Source organism: Diaporthe amygdali (genome assembly GCF_026229845.1).
Source record: "Diaporthe amygdali strain CAA958 chromosome Unknown NODE_25_length_736740_cov_64_583793, whole genome shotgun sequence".
Lineage (NCBI taxonomy): Eukaryota > Fungi > Ascomycota > Sordariomycetes > Diaporthales > Diaporthaceae > Diaporthe > Diaporthe amygdali.
Window position 1 is genome coordinate 649,316 of NW_026517045.1, and position 21,652 is coordinate 670,967.

At 50.5% G+C, this 21,652-nt stretch overlaps 9 protein-coding genes across 9 annotated transcripts; 5 read left to right on the plus strand and 4 right to left on the minus strand.

The window, feature by feature from the left end:
• Nucleotides 1-364: 364 nt before the first annotated feature.
• Nucleotides 365-1,666, plus strand: J7T55_008046 (uncharacterized protein; the record flags this gene model as incomplete). The annotated part of the gene is made up of 1 exon (XM_053131200.1): nt 365-1,666. One exon carries the CDS (start codon nt 365-367, stop codon nt 1,664-1,666), a length of 1,302 nt encoding a protein of 433 aa, XP_052990880.1.
• Nucleotides 1,667-3,189: 1,523 nt separating this feature from the next.
• J7T55_008047 (metalloprotease) lies at nt 3,190-4,238 on the plus strand (the record flags this gene model as incomplete). The annotated part of the gene is made up of 3 exons (XM_053131201.1): nt 3,190-3,426; nt 3,501-3,666; nt 3,811-4,238. The coding sequence occupies 3 exons, from the start codon at nt 3,190-3,192 to the stop codon at nt 4,236-4,238; spliced, it is 831 nt and encodes a 276-aa protein (XP_052990881.1).
• Nucleotides 4,239-4,830: 592 nt separating this feature from the next.
• On the minus strand, nt 4,831-5,358 carry J7T55_008048 (uncharacterized protein; the record flags this gene model as incomplete). The annotated part of the gene is made up of 1 exon (XM_053131202.1): nt 4,831-5,358. One exon carries the CDS (start codon nt 5,356-5,358, stop codon nt 4,831-4,833), a length of 528 nt encoding a protein of 175 aa, XP_052990882.1.
• Nucleotides 5,359-6,609: 1,251 nt separating this feature from the next.
• On the minus strand, nt 6,610-7,887 carry J7T55_008049 (uncharacterized protein; the record flags this gene model as incomplete). Its single annotated transcript, XM_053131203.1, has 1 exon — nt 6,610-7,887. One exon carries the CDS (start codon nt 7,885-7,887, stop codon nt 6,610-6,612), a length of 1,278 nt encoding a protein of 425 aa, XP_052990883.1.
• A 1,115-nt stretch (nt 7,888-9,002) lies between these two features.
• On the plus strand, nt 9,003-11,282 carry J7T55_008050 (uncharacterized protein; the record flags this gene model as incomplete). Its single annotated transcript, XM_053131205.1, has 1 exon — nt 9,003-11,282. The coding sequence occupies one exon, from the start codon at nt 9,003-9,005 to the stop codon at nt 11,280-11,282; it is 2,280 nt and encodes a 759-aa protein (XP_052990884.1).
• Nucleotides 11,283-13,372: 2,090 nt separating this feature from the next.
• Nucleotides 13,373-14,560, plus strand: J7T55_008051 (uncharacterized protein; the record flags this gene model as incomplete). The annotated part of the gene is made up of 3 exons (XM_053131206.1): nt 13,373-13,548; nt 13,648-14,116; nt 14,219-14,560. The coding sequence occupies 3 exons, from the start codon at nt 13,373-13,375 to the stop codon at nt 14,558-14,560; spliced, it is 987 nt and encodes a 328-aa protein (XP_052990885.1).
• Nucleotides 14,561-15,786: 1,226 nt separating this feature from the next.
• J7T55_008052 (uncharacterized protein) lies at nt 15,787-17,401 on the minus strand (the record flags this gene model as incomplete). Its single annotated transcript, XM_053131207.1, has 4 exons — nt 15,787-15,952; nt 16,069-16,226; nt 16,471-16,637; nt 16,720-17,401. The coding sequence occupies 4 exons, from the start codon at nt 17,399-17,401 to the stop codon at nt 15,787-15,789; spliced, it is 1,173 nt and encodes a 390-aa protein (XP_052990886.1).
• A 1,883-nt stretch (nt 17,402-19,284) lies between these two features.
• J7T55_008053 (uncharacterized protein) lies at nt 19,285-19,624 on the plus strand (the record flags this gene model as incomplete). The annotated part of the gene is made up of 2 exons (XM_053131208.1): nt 19,285-19,312; nt 19,374-19,624. The coding sequence occupies 2 exons, from the start codon at nt 19,285-19,287 to the stop codon at nt 19,622-19,624; spliced, it is 279 nt and encodes a 92-aa protein (XP_052990887.1).
• A 1,061-nt stretch (nt 19,625-20,685) lies between these two features.
• On the minus strand, nt 20,686-21,590 carry J7T55_008054 (LysM domain-containing protein; the record flags this gene model as incomplete). The annotated part of the gene is made up of 2 exons (XM_053131209.1): nt 20,686-20,954; nt 21,485-21,590. 2 exons carry the CDS (start codon nt 21,588-21,590, stop codon nt 20,686-20,688), a joined length of 375 nt encoding a protein of 124 aa, XP_052990888.1.
• Between the last annotated feature and the right edge of the window lie 62 nt (nt 21,591-21,652).

The window sequence follows — 21,652 nt, forward strand, 5'->3', positions numbered from 1 at the left end:
CTTGGTATGCGACATATAGCTATCTGACCTGTGCAGCCTGTGAGCGTCAATGGCCCGTTTCTCCCGAGATCAACGGGAGATTATCACCTAAGCTTTGGCTAAGACGTTGTGCGTCATAGGAGTTGCCGGGTTGATCATGCACCAATTGCCCATCGCTTCTCCACCTCAACCAACACGGACATGTAAGTAGTGAAGTTGCTCTTGGTGTTTAGCTACGCCGGATGACTCACGCCTCTCACTTCAACCTGAATGTGCAACGCCATGTCCGATTTGAGGATGCAATATAGTGTTTTCCTCAGTGCTGAGTCTCAAATGCTTCCTTTTAACCATTCACGCATGACCTACTATATTGTCAATTGGCACAATGAACTCTCAGGCCCTCCTTGACACCATCACCGCCGATGCTCAAGCACACGTCGCCTTTCTCCAGCGCCTCGTCCAGGCTGCCTCCCCCAACCCACCGGGCGATACTCGCGCTGCGGCTGCTGTGATTCGTGACTACCTGTCTTCGCAGCACAATATCCAAAGTCACGTCATTGCACCCGGCGGAGAGCAAGCCCCCAATGTGCTCGCCGACTTTGCCTGTGGTGACGTGCAGGGCCCGAGGCTTGTCATGAACGGACACATGGACGTATTCCCCGCTGGAGACGGGAAGGACTGGGAACGCAACCCGTGGTCGGGGGATATTGTCGATGGTAGACTGTGTGGCAGGGGCACGGTAGACATGAAGGCCGGCACTGCGGCAAGCGTGATCGCCTTTGGCTATATCCATCGGTACAGGGAGCATTTAAGCGGCAGCGTTGGACTGTGTGCTGTAAGTGACGAGGAGACGGGTGGCAAGTTCGGCACGAGGTGGCTGTTGGAGCATGACGAAGATGGGAATGAGCTCGCCCGCGGAGAGAAGAGCAGGTGGGCGGGTGATGTGGCCATCAACGCCGAGCCTGGGGGTCTGAATACGATCCGCTTCGCGGAGAAGGGGACGCTAAGGTTGACTTTCGTGGTCGATACGGGCCCTGGGGCCCACGGGGCTTTTACACACTTAAGCAAGAGCGCGACAAGGATTGCTGCCAACCTCATCTCTGAGCTGGCTGTTGTTGAGGATATCGTGCCCGACTTGGACCCGGGGCTCCGGAAGTACTTGCAGAGGGAGGATGTGAGAGAAGAAATCGACAGATGTATGGGGAAGGGAGCGGCCGATATTGCCATGAAATGTACACTGAACATCGGCACGCTCCACGGCGGTCTAAAAGTGAATATGATACCTGGGCATTGCGTATTCGAGGCGGATATCAGGATGCCCCTGGGCCTCAAGGCGGATGCTGTCATGGCTGTGATCCATCAGGTCCTGGAGAGATATCCAGAAGCCAAGGTCGAAATTCAAACGGCTGCCAGCAACCCGGCCGCTGCGTGCGAGCACGACCACCCCATGGTGGATATTCTGGCCCGAAATGCGCAGAGGGTCACTGGACGGAAGCCGTTGGCGATACCGAGCATGGGGGCGACGGACTGCAAATTCTATCGCTACCATGGTGTCCCAGCGTACATTTTTGGGGTGCCACCGGATACCATGGGCGCAAAGAACGAGAGTGTCTCGGTTGAGGACTTCATGGCAGTCGTGAAGACACACGCGCTCGCGGCTTGGGAGTATCTAGGCGGCGCGGTATAGGGCACGAGGGCTCGGATCTATGTGCAAAATAGCCTTGTTAAGAAGATATCGGTAGTACTTGTCATCTTTGTGAGAAAAAAAAAGAGACGACGAAATTTGATACTTACTTGTTGTGCTTATTTGAGTGACCAAGTGATTGATTGTATAATTGTATACTTCCGCCCCCCACAGGCAAAATCTTTACAATGCACTTCCCATTACCTCTAAATAGGCTTTTGCATATTCCTTGAAGGCTCACGAAAAGCCTCCCGGATGGCTATGGACGTTTCAAAAAGTGTTGTCCTCCAGGCGCATCAGCCGCGTGCAAATAGATGACGCACCCACTTTGCCCTACAGATGGGAGAATACTTGCCGTCGCTAAAACGAAGCTGTGGATGACATAGTGTAGCCAATTGTATGAACAATACCCATCATCACAACATTCTCCGCACAAAAGATGGACTAGTTTAGTCCTAGTGATCCCATACCTTCTCTGCAAAACAACAGTAGCGGGGCTTGTGGATGGCATGTTGCATTGCCATGGGCCGTTATGGAAAAAAAAAAAGCACCACACAAGGCCGCGGAGCGCCGGGGCTCGGACCTACACCTATTCGCATTACGCGTCGCACGACCTGGCCAACTTCCTGATAAGGGAGGTCTTATTTTCTTCCATGAGTTATGTCCTCACAGGGTCGTCTGGGCATTTCTGGGCAACGCTTGGCGAAATCGCTTGATCGAGTGTGCCGACTGTGTCGTTGGCGATGAGGAGTCTGGGCGTATGCTTATGCAGGCACACCGGCGAAACCAGCCAACGAGAAGTGGGTGATCGACGGCCCGGCGGCAGATGCTGGGCCAATTTCAAGGAAGCCAGGTCGACCAGCAGCCTACATATGTACGAAACGTTGATAATTACCTGGGTGGCCCAGGGCTTATCAGGACGGGCTCATGCCAAGGCGGCCTGGGCGAACCAACAGCAAGATAAAGCAGCCCCAATGCTTCCCTATTTATCAAGCGAAGCATGATAATTGTTCAGGTGATCCTATCACGCCGCCGTACACACAACGTCGTTCCTGATGTACAGGCAGGCTAGTCTCCATGCCGAACGACAGCCGAACGCCTCTTGACATCGCCAAGAACTCAACGGCAATCAGGCCTTTTGAAAGATCCGGGGAATGCAGCTTAGCGATAGGCGGATATCGCTCCGCCTATCCCCATAGAGATGCTGCGTTTTCGTAGTCGTGGTGGTACTCGGCCGGTGTATGAGAAAGGAAGGTCTGGAAAGTTGCAGCGCACGATCGAAAGTTGGCTGATGAAAGAGATTAGGTTGACGCGTCTTATGTAGATAGGATAGGAGTCCGACCTTATATGCATTTTGCCCTAATTTGTGATGGCCAGATACAATCAACTCGACTATTAAAGCACATGGACCCTGTCCCTCAGCTCTGACTACGATGGATATACCACACTCGACACTACCAGGAGAATAAGTTTCTTCGATTAAGCTCAGTCCTTCTTTACCAACCCTGATCCCTCACCCAAGCAGCATGTTGCCCAAATCTATCTTCATCGCTGCCCTTGCGGCTTCGCATGCTGTTGCCCAGCGCGCTTGCGGTGCTCCTGAGCCCACGGAGGAACAGATTGCTATTGCCAAGGCTCTATACCAGATCGAAAAGGATGCCCGTCTTGCAGGCAACGCGACCTCGGCTTTGGCTACTGTCGAGGTCAATACTTACTTCCACGTTCTGGCCAGTTCGACCTCTACCTCTGGAGGCTACCTCAGTGTACGTGGCTCTTCATTAATCATCTTCGCTTACCTGTCCTCCGCCTCATTCGTCATGGCTAATACTCGGTATAGGCCAGTTCGATCAGCTCCCAACTGGATGCTATGAACACGGCATACGCACCACATGGAATTTCCTTCGTCAATGCTGGAACCGACTGGACTGTGAACTCTAATTGGGCCAGCGACGGCTCCGAGACAACTATGAAGAGATCTCTCCGTAAAGGAACATATGCGGACTGTAAGCAGCCTCCTCTTGTATTGAAGCCTAGCAAAATGCTTCAGCCTTCGAGACAGACGATGGGCGGATGACTCCCTACCTTTTAAATTCTCTGGGATAACGCTTCTTTCCCGGTTATCTGATAACTAACTGGAAATGTTGCAGTAAATCTGTACTTTGTCAATTCGATGGATTATCTGGGCTATTGCTACTTCCCAACCAGCACTAGCGGCTCTGATAGCAACTTCTACCTCGACGGTTGCACCATTCTGTCCTCCACTGTTCCTGGAGGCTCTGAGACAAACTACAACCTCGGGCTTACTGCTGTCCACGAAATTGGCCACTGGTTCGGCCTGTACCATACGTTCCAGGGCGGTTGCTCTGGCTCTGGCGACAGCGTGGATGACACGCCGGCTGAGGCCAGTGCTGCTTCTGGCTGCCCAGAGGGTCGGGATACCTGCACTGCGGCTGGCGTAGACCCCATCCACAACTACATGGACTATACTTACGACACATGCTACGAAGAGTTTACCACCGGCCAGGAAGACCGCATGTACTCCTTCTGGGACCAGTACCGCGCGTCATTCGCGTGATGATGCTCAGTCGGGCGAGGTATCATGACAGGGAAAGCATTCGAGGGATCCTCCCGACTCATAGTCAGTAGCTATTCGGGCTGTGTGTTGGTGAAGCGGCTCTCATTGCAATGTGTATTCTCTTCTTTTCGATGTGTTGCAGATCAATCAATTTAGGGGGATTCATTGCAAAAAGCACGTTTTCATGCTATGCAATTTGAGTGATTCTGACGCCCGCGGAAGTTTTCTCATTCCGAGGTACGAAACTAAATCAGCTCTGCCGATTGCATTCACGATCTGCGCTGGGATCCCTCTTTACAGCGCGCGCATATCCATGCCTGCCGTGCAATTCGCTGTAGACAGGTCAGACACCAAGTCACCCTTCGCTGATGGTCGAAGGTGAGTATGCGTTTACGAAAATGTGAAGTGTGTCAATGTGCTGATGCTCTGTCAATTGAGCAAGCAAATTCAAGGATATATTGACATGACTAGAGGGATGGTTTTATGTCCGGATAGGCATGATCCATGCGGATAATTTTGCTGAATAATATATACATTATCATGTAGAAGGTAAATTCCACCACGTCACCGTTCCAAAAGCTGTACCTCTTCACTAATCCAGAATTCCTCCACTATAGATACTGATGGCCTCGCTAAAAGCTTCACTGATTTGCGCGGCAAGCTGCTGTCCAGTGGAAACAAATGTAGCCGGCAGTTTGCTTACGACAGCATCGCTGAAGTCTGACGAAGCAGACTTCTGCTGCTCGAGATTCAAAAGGACGACTGGGGTCAACAAGTTGCGGTCGAATTTTGGTTTGGCGTCGACAATGGCATCCAGGGACGCGTTGACGTTGCCGACAAGTGTGATAGTGGCTAAGCCGACGGTAACTGCTTCGAGGTCGGCAAGGGCGGCTGAGTCCTCCGCGGTTTGGGTACCCTTTTTGATAGTTGCGAGGAGCTCAGTGGACTGCACGATGATAGGCAGCGCCCCGAGGATGTTCCCATTGAAGTTGCTGACCGTGGTTGTCAGTTCATTGGTGGCGTTTTGGATGGCCGAGATGGCGTTGACGATGGATGTGCCATCTGCAAGCACGCTTCCGACGCCGAGGACGAGGGTAGGGAGAACTTTGGCAATAAGCATGGCGTTTGAGTTCGGTAGGGCTCAGTAGGGCACGGGTGTTCTGCTCAGACGAAGCAGTGACTGGAGCTGGAAAGTGATCCGCGGAAGTTTTCCAGAAACGAAAGCTGAGGCTGGCAGATGGGGATTTTATACATGGAGGTACCGCGCATGACGTCTCTTTGCAATTTCCAAGAGAATCTACAAATGGTGCAAACGGGCATACAGCTGATTGAGGTTACCTCTACCCCGCAAACTGACGGAATTTTTGAGGACTGCACGCATGGGTGTCTTTTGTCGATGGATTTCCTAATCCAGCCAGGTATATTTCGTAACGCAAACCACTGTTGCATTACCGAGCGCTGTTTCTTGCGGAGGCTGGGGTACGATCCCACAACGATTGTGATGGTTCGTGGAAAAGCGAGGCAGGGCCAGGGGTGGCGTCGGCCGAGTCACGGACGATTTGATAAATAGGGAAAAGCTTGCTGTTTTTGCGCTCCCAGAGTCGTTTTGCGGGGGAGGGCGTGACGCGATGATTGGAGAGGTGATGATCGTTGCAGCTTAAAGGAATATCTGGGGTAAAGATGCTGGTCCTTGTAAGCCGCGGCAACTCTGAAGTTGGACATGTGACGGCGCAGCGGCCAAATCACGAAAGTACTGCTCATACTTGACTGCAACAGTCTTTCTGTTCAACTCGCAGTGATCGACTACGAGGCGTGTACAACGGCCAAGTGCTTGAAGAATCAGGAGCAAGCATGTGAAATTAGAGTTTAGTTTCTTACGATTTGGATGAACCTTTGCGCAGATACAGCTCGGATGACAAGCATTAACATTATGCTATATAGCCAGCAGGTCAACGTCAGACATGGTTTGTTCGTCCGATCTCTATGTTGATCTACTTTAGTCTGGATGAGAGCAGTGTGTCAGAACCTACATCGCCAAAATATGAATTATTTATCTTGTCTCACCTGGCCCAGATCATCCGTCTTACTTGTACATCAATGCATGAGGTGAGTATGATTGTAAAATAACTCAACTGTATTGTAGATGGTTAATTAAACAGATTTCAAGGAAATGCTCAAGGTGACATAGCACTTCAATTGAAAGCAGAAAGACATGATAACAAAAACAGGGTGTATAAATGAACTCTGAACATTTACTTATGGTCATTGACAATGCACAGCACCAGAGCACTATTGCTCATGTATAATCAACGAAGAGAGGCATTTCTGAGCGAGGAACCCGGTCGGGGATGGAAAAGGAAGGATTGTAGACTTACCCCAGCAGCTCCAGTCTACCCAGAAAGCTAGGGTTGATAACCGGATTGTGCAATTCGGCGATTGTAGACATACAGGCCGCCGCCGGGTCACCGCTGGCAGTGAGAGAGCCCATCCAATACTCATTTCCTGGGAAACTGTTTGAGTCCCATGCGTAGCTCAGCACCAGGAGCTGTTCGGCTTTGTCCGCTGGTAATTTCGCTGCTGGATTCCTCTTAGAGAACAGCACGTCAACACCGTGCGACGCTGCGATGGCCTCCATGTTCTGGCGATTGGCAGACGCTACGTCGATCCAAGCAAACTCCAGAGTTCCCAGCTCGGCCAATTGAGAGCCGAGATCTTTGATCACTTGAGCAAAGACGTCAACATAGAGCCGCGGCTGGTCGGCATCCACCTGCCATACGCCAAGCCCGAGGCCAACAATGTACACGTAGGCCTTCTTGTTCGCAATCCTCGCACGCCTATCGGCCTCGAATAAGAGCATTTCGGCCGAAAGGCGAATACGGGCTTGATATGCCTGGGCATTGAAATTGTCCGGCGCTGGAGGTCCGATGCGAAGAAAATCCTGCCATGTTCGGCGTAAATCGGGATGCATCCTTGGGTGTCGAACCGGAGGCAGGATATAGCTGGATTCCATTCGATCCTCCCTCTCGAAGCGAGCACCGACTAGTCCGACAATGATTCCTCGCTGCTCAAACGTCCCAGGCGCACCGGGCCTTGCTGCGTTGTATCTACTTCCGTCATTTATAAAATGGCTAGAGCCGGAAACCCCTAGAAGCGCACTCAACATCATCTCATCGTAGCTCAAAAAGTCGTTGAGCCGAAGATGAGAATTGAGATGTTCCTGATCGGTGCCGACACGATCCCAGTCCCGAGCAGCGCCGCCCAAGATTCGGCCGTCTGGTAGCTTGGTGAGATCACTACCACCCATGAAAACTAGAGGACGCTTCGAGATCAGACGAGAAACCTCATCGCGCCAAGACATGGATGTGTAGAGAGACTGCTCAACTGCAGAGCCGTGCTGTATCTTGTGCTGCAGGAAGGCCCGGACCAGCTCTGGGAAGCGCGCGTGCGCGATGATCGTTGTGGCCTCAGCGTCGTTCTTGACGACGACGGGGTCGAATTTGACAATGCTGTTTCTGCTGACGGGCAGGTGACCACGCATCTCTGCGACGCGGGCAACGGCTTGGCCCGTGATGGCGGCTACTCGTTGGTCGGACATGGTGTTGAATCGTGGTTTGAGATTTGACTTGACGCTGTTGCTGATGATTCGCATGGCTGGTGGTCGCTGGTGGGTGGCTTTTAAAGAGAGCTGGGTGCATGGAAAGTCATGTGCTTCACGACAATTGGCGCCTTGAACAACTGGATTGTTACGTGAGCCTTCACGGGAAGGAAGAGGTGATGGCTGCCTAAAAGAAAAAAAAAACATTACGTCATTCCGCAACGAACACGGCCTCGCTTACCTTTTACTACACTTGCAAGACAGTCAAGTCAAGGAAATGATGGCAAGTCAAGTAGAGCAGCCGTGGAAGCTCTGGATCGTACAACTATTATCTCATTGAAATATATCATTCTTGGAATAAAATAAGAGATGTATCTAGTCCCTGTTTTTTTTCAACAGGTATCGCAATAGCTCGTTGGAGCCCTCTGGGTCATATAATTATATCATCGCCGAGTAGTCATTCGGAGGCCTCGTTGCATGCGAGATGACCAGAATTCATTACAAAATGCCGGCTCCCAAGTGCCTTTTCATGTTGTATTTGATCAGCTACTGCATACCATTCATCACATGATACATGCTGCCTGCTCTGGCATCTTGTTTTCACTAAAGAAGCCCGACTCCTGTCAGCCGTGCCGCACTGGCAGTCTCGTAGGTCCTGAGAGGTACCTAGTTGGCAAGCCTTGCGGTAACTTTCCTAACTACTGAATAGGGAGTGATTAGGCAGTCGTGTGTACTATAGTATAGCTCTTGACTAAGGGGGCAGCGCCACAATGGTGAGGTGGGTGCCTGTATGCATGCTGGGATTATCTATCTGTATTCAATAAAGTCTATGTCCCCCGCACCACCCGCACACCATAGCGTGCCCCCAAGATAGACAAGGGGTTTTTGGCAGTTGCCGGTATCGCGCCGCTAAACCTGCTCACCGTCTTCGTATCATCTCCCCAAGTCCTTGGCTCCCGCATTTATTACACAGCAAGTCTCCGAGGAAAGGCGACGAATGAGGCGATAACAGCGACAAGGACCCTGGCCGTGTTTTGCAGATCCCCAGCTAGGAAATCTGAAAGGCTGGGCCAGACTGGGCCGCACCTGCGTGCAGCTACAAAACTCGCATGATGCTTGCCATGCCGGCAGCGACAGGGCTCCTCTGAAGTCCGTTGTCCCCATCTACAATGATATTCCGAAAATTGTTTGCGTTCGCGGGGGTTGCCGCCGCTTTGCAGCCTCTTCCTCCCGTGCAATGGATAAGCAGCAATGCGTCCTCGACCGGATTCTCTATCCAAGAAGCCCCGAAGAAAATCTACATCGCCAGCAGTTTCGCAGATCGCACCGACACGGAGGGTCTGACGCTCATACCGCCGTCGGCATACGAGTTCGCAGAGACCTTCCGCCAGGACCTCTCCCAACTCTTTGGCGACGGATGGAAAATCGAGCAGATCGACGAATTCCCTGACTCGGGCATCTTCCTGGGGCAATCTAGGGGGGACGCAAGCCAATTGAAGTACGAAAATGGAGTCCAGACAGAGGAAGGCTATGAGCTGGAAGTATCGGCCGGGAGCGTCTTCATTGGCGGAACAGGCGCTCGTGGCATGTTTTGGGGAACACGAACGCTGCTGCAGGAGCTTCTGGTTGCCAATGGGACAGCCTTGGCCCCAGGCCGGACAACTGATGCCCCTGCGTATGCGACACGAGGGTGGATGCTCGACGCTGGCCGGAAATGGTACACGGCCGACTTCCTCAAGGAATTGTGCACCTACGCGTCGTTTTTCAAAATGTCCGAGTTCCATTACCACTCGAGCGACAACTACCCCTTGAACAGAGGACACAATGAAACGTGGTATGAAGTCTACTCTCATTTCTCGCTATTTCCGGAGAATTCAGAGCTCCAAGGGATCATCGAGCGCCAAAACGAGACCCTCTCAAGGGAGGAGTTTGAGGACTTCCAGAAGCATTGTGCGCTGCGCGGTGTTACGGTGATTCCAGAGATAGAGGCCCCAGGCCATGCTTTGGCCATCACAAAGTGGAAGCCTGAACTTGCGTTGACGAAGAAGGATCTTCTTAATTTGACACACCCTGATACGGGGCCCACTGTCAAAGCCATCTGGGAGGAGTTTCTGCCTTGGTTCCAGACTAAAGAAGTACATATCGGGGCTGACGAATACGACGCTGATCTCGCCGATGACTACATCAGATTCGTGAATGAGATGAAGGACTGGGTCAACGAGACCTCTGGGAAGCGTATCCGTATCTGGGGCACCAACGAGCCGTCGGAAAACCTCACCGTCTCCAACGACATCATCATCCAGCACTGGCAATACGGACAATCCGACCCTGTCCAGCTCCAAAATGACGGGTACGAGCTGATCAACTCGAACGACTGGTGGGCTTACATGAGTCTCAAGAACGACCATATGCCCATCCTCCCAGCTCCCTACCCGCAATTTTACAACGTCACACGTACGATGAATTTTGCAAACGTTCCTGGCTGGCAGTGGGATCCGCGGCTTTTCAACCAGGTCAACACCACCGAGCAGCTCGAACCCGGGGCGAGTGGGAACAGAGGTGCGATCCTGGCCGCCTGGAGCGACAGCGGCCCAGACGCCACAACGCAGCTCGAAGCGTACTATGCCATGCGCGACGGGATACCTGTAGTAGCAGCTCGTGCCTGGTCCGGTACACGCGGGCTCAACATCTCCGCGGAGGACCTGCCCTCCACTCTCACGCTTCTCACGTCAAAAGCACCGGGGCAGAACCTCGACAGACGGCTTCCCGGACCACAATACCCATCTGCAAACTCACCGCTCATGTCATGGTCGCGCCAACCATCAGATGCAGCCAACGTGAGCCTGAACCAAGGCTCGTACGGCCCGCCGTACACACTCACCCTCAGAGCCTCCTCCGCATTCTCACTCATGGGCCCCGACACATCGCTCAGCGTCGAGGACGTCACGTCAAATGACACCGAGACAACCACCACCACGACACTCGTCTTCAAGACCGCAGATAACTGGCCCTACCCGCTGCGCTCGACGTCCGAGTCCGACGGCCACGACCCCGCACACCCAGGCCGCATCTGGACCAACGTGTCGAGCTCCACGCACGGGCTCGTCCCAGTCGCCCTGCCCGCTGAGATCCGCGTCGAGACTGACGTCGTGAATGGAAGCCGAGTGTGGGTGGACGGTGAGTTTAGGGGCCGGTTCGAGGTGTTTGTGTTTGGCGGGAGGAATACGCTGTTCAGTTGGAGCCAGATGGCGTTGGTTGCGCCGTTGGGGGGCGTCGAGGGTGGGTTGGATGGGCTGGTTTTGGAGGCTGGGATCGGAGGAACGAGAGGGAATCAGACGGGAGGGAACCAGACGGGTTCTTCACCCATCAATGGCACCGACAGGATGGGTGAGGGTTCTGGATGGACTTTCTTGGCGATGGTAGGAGCTATTATGGCGCTCGTATTGTGAGGCTCATATATAATACTAGCTACTAAAGCTAACTGAAGGTAACAAGCTTAGGTATATGAGTATTAAATACTTAAGTCTGGTTAATTTAAAATATGACCCGGGACTTTACCCATTTAAAATAAGAAAGTATGATATAAGATATAAGATAGAGTCTATGAAAGAAAAAGTATCAGGTGAGTTTACAAGAAGTCACTTTCAATAAGTAAGGGGCTGATAACTATAAATGCATCTTCAAACTCTGTTCCGTCCCGCAGCATGGCTGCTATAAGTTACCCTTACTGTGCTTGAGTTATGGATAAGGTACAAAGCAGCAGTGTAAAGGTAATTCAGACACGGGAATGCGGCCGGTTCCGGGTGCATTTTTTCTTCAGTGGCTCACCCATCAGAAAACACACCTGAAACTTGCTTCCAGCTCTTAACATTGTAAGGTTCGATTAAGTAATACTATATGTAGCCTTGCGATTCATTTGAGTACACTTGTAAGGTCGCAGTCAGGCTCAAAAACTTCATTTGTTCCGCTTTGAGAACCTCAGAGATATAGCTTCAAGGGAGGAAATGGGAGTGGGGTGGGGAATGGTTTGTTTCATAAGGCTCAATCATGACAAGACAGTTTAGATGCTGGTAGTGCGTGCCGAAGTCAGTGACAGCTGAAATCGTCTGACAGAAGTATAGCATGGTATCTCGCTAGTATCCATTTGCAAAGTAGAAGACCGAGAAACGCAGCGAGCTGCGCCCCAACAAATCACTATTGGGATTCCTCAGGACAAAGAGAAGGACGGGGCTTACTTCATTCACGGTGAAGTCACAAGCTGTACCAATATCGAGCCCAAGCGATCTAGTCTCGAAGCTCTGACAGAGCTTCACTCATTCTGTGTACTGCTCAGTGTGCGTCCTAGGCTTGATATGACCCATGCCCCGGGACTGTCTTTAAACTCTAAACTATTTGCTCTATAACTACGTTGATATGTCAAAAGTCCAGCGACATCATGCGAAGTGCTCAACATAGTGGCATGAACAGTGTTGCTTCAGCACTGGTCACTTGTAGTGCGCAACCTACGCCTAGGCCCTTCTAACCTTAGAACCTTTCCATTTCACATTTGCACAAGCATTCCAACATCAGCAGAGAATCTATACCGCAGATATTCATAGCATACTGTTCAAGGCCCTCCTGGGCCCTGAGAATTAATCTCTAACCGGCTCGCTTTTGCTAGAAGCATCGAACACCAAAGTCAGAGTTGAAGAAATGGTATGAACCACTCGTCCCTTGTAAGTTTTTACACGGACCTGATCCCTGTGTAACAATAAGCCATCCGTATCTAGACCGGCCCTACTTGCGCCCGTCTGGCTCAATGGGAAGAGCCTATCGTTAACGTAATTAATTTGCGGTCGAACAGGACAGAGGCTCAATCGACGCTGAACAGCCGGAAGACGGGGTCTCCGGACGTGACGTTGACGGAGACGGAGAGCTGAGCTCCCTAAAATAATGAATGAGGGACGATGTGGTATGCGCTAGGCTCGATTAGAGCATCGTAAGCATGCAGTGAGCACCCGGGCACGCCAACCTCGTAAATACCTGTGTAAATCTTGGCGGATCCTTCTCGCGCAACACGGCCGTTATGATTCGGCCTCCGTGCTGACATGGCTGCCTGGTCTTGTTATTACCAGGGCTGTGTGCACACTCCCTGGGCCACCTGGACATACGAAGGAGTGTTCCGCTGCGTCTTAATTTCATCCGCCCAGTCATTTCTGTTTCTTTATTTGTACTGCCGCGAGGCGGTGCGATGCGCGTGCCTGGCTACTTTGCCAGATCGCAAGGCATATTGTTTAAACACCTATAGTCTGTGGCGTGAGGTTTGCTTCTTCCTCACTCACCATTTCCTCAATTCCTGTGAGTCTTTGTCATCTATAAGACGGATGCGGGCCGCACACTCTGTGCTTAGGTTCAGTTCTTTACAGCCCGTCTAACTCTCAAATGCTGTTTGCTTTGCATATCTCCTAATTATTTTGCCCACTTATTACCTTAATCGCTCCACACATTTTAATCATCCGCATTATCGTCCGACTAAACAATCTGCTCAACTCATCGAGCAATGACAAAATACATCGATTACAATGTCTCGGCGGGTGTCAACGTCGGCTTTACAGCCATCATGATACCGCCCCTATTCGTCATCATGTGCATCAGCTTTTACCGAGCACGGCGCAGCCATGATCCGGCACGAGTTACGATTGCATATTTCAAGGCTATGCTGCCGGTAGCAATACTGTATGTTCAAGTGGAGCTAAAACAAGCGAGATATTGTGCACAGCGCCTTGCTCTGGTGTCTCGTGTTCCTCAGACTGTTTTCACTGACTTTATCAATAGGTGGCTTTTAATGTACACAATACAAGGTATCCTTTCTATCATCTACGAGCAAAGCTACTCCGATACGGGGGGCATCTACCACGCTTCTTTACGCACGTCTCTCCTCGGGACTCTTTTCTCCTACATAACAAATCTCCTCCTGATCATGACCCTTGCTGAGCTGGGCAACGGCTTCCTGTTCTGCCTCACCCAGACGAGAACAGCGCTACAGAAGGCGGTCAGGTACGCTGCCATAGCATCGTGCATAATCCTTTCTATGCTGGCAATTGCAATATTCGGTGTTTATAACGCCGAATATTCGCGTTATCTGAGCGATTGGTGGTATCGTTACGACGAAGACTCTTTGTATGAGGCTAGCAGGAAGATGAATGTAGCCTTCAACATCCTCACGTTTGTTTGGGCTTTACTGCTGGTGGCTTTCGCCGCCGTAGTCTTCAACAAGACGAAGCATAACTACATATTGAAAAACGTAAGTTGTGCACTACGACTGCTTCAGCATTTCCAGCGTCACCGGCAAACGGCAAGCCAACTCAAATTTTGTTACTTGTGCTGACCCAAAAGTCCACTCCAGTCCGCAGTCCTCTTCCTCGTCGCCGCGATCCTGAACTTCGTCACCCAGCTGTACACACTCATCTACCTCTCCGTCTTTGTACTTGCCGACTTTTACCCCTATGATCAGTACGAGACCTATACTGCTCTCATGTTTGTAGACCCGGTCATCAATGATTGGATCTATACTGCCGTCGTGTCACTCGTCTTTGTCATCGTCATCCGCAAGCGCAACGGTCTGTGGACCACCGTGCAGCCGTGGATGGACCAAGAGGGCCCGCCTGCACTGGCCGCAAACCCGATCCACAAAGGCCGGGGCGAGCAATGGCAGCAGCCGTCTAACAGCCATGTCTTGGGCGTTTAGGGGCACTCGGGGTTGGATGGGGCTAGCAGGTCTACCATGTAGGAGCCCGGTTCGCACATGTATGCTAGGTGCAAATGATAGATATCTTGAATACACGTTGCATCCACCAGTGCCTAGCTTCATGCAGAGAGATCAGCACGTGGTTGGGCTGACGTCTGTTTGCAAAATTTGATTATACTTAATGCCTAGGAGCTCGGCGCTGTCAACACGAAGCCGCCCGAAATTCCAGGAGCCAGACTCCGATTCCCGGGACCTTATACGCCCAGGAGAGCCTAATAGGCATCTTGATAATCTCTACAGCCCTTCTAATGCTTCTGAGTAATGCCAGAAACCTATATATGAATGCGGCTATTGGTACACACAGTCAAATGTGATCCATCCGTCCATCAACAGGATCCGGAAAACTAATCCCGATCAATAAGACTCAAACAAGCAAACTCACTGTGCTCTATGATCATTGTTGAATTGCACGAAACCAGGTTTAAGATATCCTACTTACCTAGTTACCTAGCTAGAGACTGAGAAGTGGGAAGTTTTGGCCTTCTGGAAGCTGGTAGCTCACTTATAAGCAGCCTATGCAGGAGTAGATGTGGATAAAAGCCACTGACCCATATCTACAGAGACGTTGAACAGTGAGCGGACTAAACTTATTATGAAGCTAGGTTCTCCTGAGGCTCAACTTGATACCCGAAGCGTCAATCAGCTGACGGCTGTACTGGCAGGCCTTTATCTCCGAATGAAAAGAACTTGCGTGAAAAGAAGTCCTTGATCCTGACCACAGCACAGATTGCTCTTAGACATGAGCCAAATCATGAACATATTGAACAAGTATTATTATGCACCTTGAATCTAATAGGAGGGGCACGTCTTAACAGCTTGTAGTGTAAATTCTAGAAGTTGAGACTACCCCGACTACTGAAGCCCGTAAGACTCAGTCAATTGCAGGTAAAGGGACGGCGGCGAAAATGGCAGGTTTTGATGTGTACAAATTGCCGCTGGGAGCAATATGGACAGAACGGAAGCCTGAATGATGCAGTCGATGAATTCATTGTCCAGTTCCAGGATGGGTCCAGCTGCAGCGCCGGCAGACCCCCTACTCCGATGATGCTTGAGCTTGCGTTTGGGTTACACCTGCAGTCCGAGCCTTTGTGTTGTCGATGCATCGAACGACACAACCTTTCGTTTCCGGTGCTAAGCTGTAAAAGATACGGATGGTATACTGTCAATTAGCCATAGTCCGTCTTGATGACGTGGTCGGATCCTCTTCCTGCGCGCCAAATTGATACTATGCCGTTTACGCTGTCAGTCAGGTAGTGAATCGAGCATTTCGACAATTGGCCTCCAAGCTTCTTAACCAGCAGATCGGCCCGATCCACCTCGTTCAGCGGACAGCTGTACGGATAGCATAGCAGATGTGAAACGTTGAACATGCGTGTTGGCAGCGACTTTGTATTATATGGTTAACCAAATGTTGGGCTCCATCGTCTGGTCTCGCAGCAGTTCCTCACGTTGAGACCTGCGCCGCAAGGTACTGCCTCCAACACCCAGGCCTTGTTCGCTGTTGGTTCTCATATGAGCCCTTCCTGGTCACCCATGACATCCACTTCCGCGTCACACGTGCCCGCGTCGTGACCTCTTGCAACTTCACCATGACCCGGCCTGTAGCCTACCATGCCATAAGATGTATCCTGAATAGAACCATCAAGCCTGTGGTGACGCTCAGTCAAGCGACTCACGACATCTCTGGTTCTCTACCAGTACAAATCGAAGCGATAATTGGTTTCATTGTCACTTATTGCTCTGCTCTACTCTATCCAGAGCAGTATGATCCCTTGGAGGTCTTTTCAGGGCGAAATCACTCATGCCCCAAACATGTCCAAGTATCCCTTTTCTGCAGGCCGCTCTTTCACAGGGCTAGGTTGTTGATCCTTCGCCATCGTCGCAATAAACTTTTTCATATCGATTCTGTTGTTGTCTCGCCACTGTTTTATTCTGTCAAAGTCGACACACTGCCTGTTGGTACTCATATCAGGGAAAGGGTATCGCTGCCTTTCTGTCCAATGCATTGTAACTAGCTCTGAAGAGATTATTAGCAACTTGAATGCTGGTCGACCGACTTTACATTGACATCCTCAAACCGGACAGGTCAGATTACTCACGAAGATTCCCAGAGCACTGTATAGCCTGCAACAGAATATCAACGCAGTGATTCGTATGCACCTCATGCGTAGTAAGGACCTCCAGGTCTGCGTTGGCAATTTTCATGTGGTAGTAATCCGCGTATGCGAATTTGCGCAACTGGTTTAAACAGTGTATCTGGTGGAACACGTCGAGCACCGCCGCATAAGCATCGTCACCCAGCCCCCAGACGGAGTTCTCCAGCTTCGCTGCCGTCGAGGGATCTTTGCCCAGCTCGCGAATACCTGCTGCAGTGACTGGCACGACGGTGGTAAGCTCCCAGTCGTCCCAGATGGCCTCATCTGCCGCGTTCGGCATGTGACGGGCTATGCTACCTCCATCGGGCCTGTCGGCAGGCCAAAATGTGCCGTTGGTAGTTGTTCTGTATGGGTTGAGATGGACCTCGTCGTAGAGAGGAGAAGGGCCGTTCACTCGACGGTAAACATCGTTTGGACTCGTAGATGTGATTGTGTATTGATGGTACCGTATGGCCACGAGGACTGTGGTGATTCCCGAAGCGATGATATTCAAGACGGTGAGGATGATGAAAAGATGGGGGAGACTTCTCCATGACCGCAACTTCTCTTCGCGGCGGACATGACTGGGTTGCATGAATGCTGTCCGTTCTGCTTCATCTTCTATAGACAGTCTCGTCGAAATCATACTGCTTAACAAAGTGAGTGCCCAAGTGAACAGACTGGAAATAAAGTGAAGATCGGTAGAGTCTCAGGGACTAATGGAAAGTCCTAGAACTTCAAAGTGACAAGGCAATAGGTGAGATAATGAGCTTATGCCTGGAAGCTGGCCCCTGAACGTAGGGAAATGCTATAGGAGTCTCTACGTATTGCTGTGGTTTTGGCTTCTTTAAAACGAAGTCTGCACTCGTCCTCAGCTGAGTCACTTGGGCTGTTAGATTCTCACCCACCAGCCGTCCACAACTAAACTTGTCAGCAGTGAAAACCTTGCAGACAAAATGTCGTCGTATCTTAATTCCTATTACATCGAAAAGACCGAGAAAAGCTCTCACACTGGCACAGCCCTAAGGCTTTTTCAGAGGCGCCTGTCGTACAAGGAATATCGTCTAGGCATCCAGATACTTCACAGGTACCTGCATGACTACACCCTCAAACAGAAATTCACGTGGTAATGTGTCACTTCAGACATGGCTCCACAATCAGGGCTGAGATCATCTTTGAAACACTACTGCTAAGCCCCTTGGGAGGAAGTGGCGTGCCTTGGATTTGCTCGCTTAGTAGAGGCCAATTGAGGATCGAAACTAACGCCTCGTAGGGCTGAACATGTGACTCAGGTATGTGTGTGTGTGTATGCCTTGTTTGTGGATGTAAGCGGAACAAATCAAATAACACTACTATCAATTGGAAATCTTCAACATTGTCGGTTCCCTCTGGTTATCACAAGATTACGGACTGCATCCACTATATCTCCACCTGTATGACTCAGATGGAAAGATGAATATTGCATTCTGCATAATTGCGTTCAGTGGGACATGCGAACCTGAACACTAGAAAGCCAGAAGACGATGAATGTGGCCCCCACGAGTCTGAACCTTCCGAGGAGGCCCTTGGTAGTACCATGTGCCCCCGTCCGGTCGCATACATGAAGCAAGTCAGTTGCAGAAAAGACGAAGGAAACTGAATAATTGAAGCGCGTGGCGGATTATGTGATTTTCTGTGCATAGCGCGAACATCTGGGGGCAGCCTAGACTGGGAAGGGCTCCGCTTTGCCTCGGACTGTCAGCCGCATCGACCCACAGAAGGATGCGAACTGCAGCGAAGGGGAAAGCCGTGATAGGCCAATGCGCGGAGTCATGTGCTGGGCCTCGATTTATATGTTCATTTCCGAGCTGTTGGGTTCGGAACGAGCATTCTCGGCCCGTAATGATCAAATGCTGACATGCCCAGCAAGCTTGGACAAGGACCACAAGTCTCATCGGGTGATATGCCTAGGATTCTTTTGGAAGTGAGAAGAGGGGGGAAAACTCTGACACCGTGCTGACAGCCACATGTTTCTGGCAAGAGGCTTTGCGCTCTGCGATCCTGCGATGTCTTGATGTTGTTTTACTCTCACGGCAGTGCCTCCTCGTCGGCGACCGCTCGGTGACGTGACCGAGATTCCTTAGGCTCCGGCCACTGCTGCCTACCCTCTGAGAGTGACTGGCCCCCACGGAAGTCACTGCCTCATTGAACACGGTTGGGAGGAGTGAGTCGACTGCTTCTCTTACACCCTAAGTGCTGTAGTACATCACAGGTACGGAGACATTAGCGAATCCCGCGTGGGATAACTCAGAACACGATCGAGGCAAAAGGTTTCCAGCTCCTGGGCGCAAGACACATATAAGTTAGGAGCTCCCGAGGATCGAGTTTTTGGAAACTTCTCCTCATCATCTTTATTGACCACCTCAATTATACTCGCAGGAGTTCGAACTCAACTACGCAAAGCACAACAAACCACTCAGATACCCTAGCTCTTCTCACATTGCATAAATGCTCTTCACAAGCCTTCTTACTCTGCTCACTTTCAGCGCCATGGGTATTCAACCTGGCGCCTCACATAGTAGGTTCTGGATGCCTCACGGCCGCAAAGGAAGTTGAGCTGACTGTGCCAAACAATATAGGCGTTATAACCTCAACCGAGTCGGACGACTGCTATATGCCGTGCGACGAACAAGGGGTTTGGATCGGACCTCGCAGCGATAATGTCGAGGATGCTGGTGCAGCGCTGAAGCGGTTTGAAGATGAGCTGGCCGAATTTGAGAGATTAGGTGAAGCGAGATGGGCGGCCACTGATAACAGTGCACATGTCAAGGTTAGTCTAATCCTTCAGTCGTGGTACCACAGGGCTGCAGAAGCTGATCAAATATTGTAAACAGACAGAAGACTTCCAAGATGGTGAAGCTAAAGCAAGAGCTAAAAAGACAGCGAGGCGGGCGGAACGACGGGCCCGGGAAGCTGGATTGGAGTCAGCTTAATGTACTAGAACTTCAAGGATAAAGATGTATTGCAGTGAAACTATGGCGGACGAGGAAATGGAATAAGTTCGATACATTTCATAGTATCATTATCAAATATTGGATTTAAACTTCGGATATATCTTCGACTTTCTTTAAATCATATTCATTATTCATGTATGAATGGATTTAAAGTCTGATGAAAGTGGTTGGAATCAACACTTTAGAAATCTGGATCAATATTGTAACATCAACATTATATTGTCTATATATTCATGCGTAGTGTATTCAATCACTTCGAGACCATCAATATTTGAATCCTGAAAGCATTGTGTTCACCTTCCATGATTGTTAAGAAGATCGAATTCCCTTCCCGAGTACACACGAGCCCTTCAACGAATGATCTCATATAAAAAAGTCATGTCTGCTCACTTAGTGCTCATATATGCAGGAGGCGGCGCTCTACTAAGTGCTTGCCAAATTTAACATGGCACGCGGCTAAGTGTCAAAGTGAGAAACATCAATGACAGCTGAGCAAAACATGCCAACGCAGTGAAGTACAAGCCTTCCTACTTGGTCGCGCGCGCTGGCAGTTAGCTGCTAATACGAGCCTTGGTTGCTTTTTGTGCTCTCAAGGGCGGTATCGTGATGGTCATCAAAGAAACATAACATATCATCACGAAGCCTCACAAAGTTTGGCATTAGAGGCCCAAGCTTCTATAGGTATATCGTGTCGCATTCAACCCCATAATCGTGCTACCAGCGAGAAGTATACCTGCACAGAGGAAAGAGTCAGAGATATTGCCTGGGGAAAGATATGTTATTCCAGAAAAAAGTTGATTTCACGTAGAAAGCATCTTATATAGGTATGCACATAAATGCACAGCAGAAGTGAGAAGAAAACCACTACCAATGATATCTGGGTAGCATAATGTCCCCTTTTTTCAATCCACCATAGCCGCTATTATATTTACCCTATTCAGAGTGCCGCATTCCATTTCTTGTCGAAACTGGCGAAGGTGCCAAGCTCCAGTAGCATGTATATCAACGGCGGCCCTACGGCAGATGATACATCGCTTTCCGTACTGGTGAGTCCCGCCGAGCCAACCGTGTTCATAGCCTCTTCATATGCTGCCGGGGTGGTACTGGCGCAGGCCTCCACGGTGCAGCTGCTAGTCAGTGAAGCGAGCTCGCTCGCAAGCTTCGCGTTGTGGCCGTTAGGGGCGTTCAGCTGGACCGACACGGGCACTAGTCAATTAAAGGAGAACAACGGAGCGATAGTGTCACGGCTCAAATCATTCAGGACCGATTTCCAATTGCTGGGAACTAACTCCAGATACGAAGGCTGGAGGCCGACCACGTTATAAAGTTCTAGAGCAATCCTTCTCGCACGTCAATTACTTACTAAATTGCCCATGGACGACGCAGGAGAGTTCGATCAACGCATCGGACACCGGTCTCACCTTCAGATTCTTGTTGGGGAAGTTGATGAACTACGTAGCTGAGACCAAGCTGACCTATTTGCCGCTATCTGGTATTATAAGTTCTCACCTCCTCTTCAGCGTTTTCTACTCAAAAGACTTCGTGGGCGAGGAATTTGAAGGGCAACAACTTCAAAGATTTATTGAAACTATGACTCTCTTGTAACATTTCTTGCACCTGGTACTCAGAAGGTATACTTACTCCTACTCCAAGATATATTTAACACGCGCCACGTGCTCGGCGGTTGAGGTGCACCGTATGGCCTGCGGTGGACACACCAAGGCTAGGGAGCATACCGTTCCGAAATTTGAGTGTATGGGCTACAGCTATCATCCGAAATATTAGAAGGCTCTCGAAGAACATCAAGATGACGCTGACCATTGAGAGCGGACTTGTCGACATCTTTTAAACGCGAAGAAGTGGTGCTTCCCGGTTTGGCACCGGCAATTTGTTCTTTATCAATA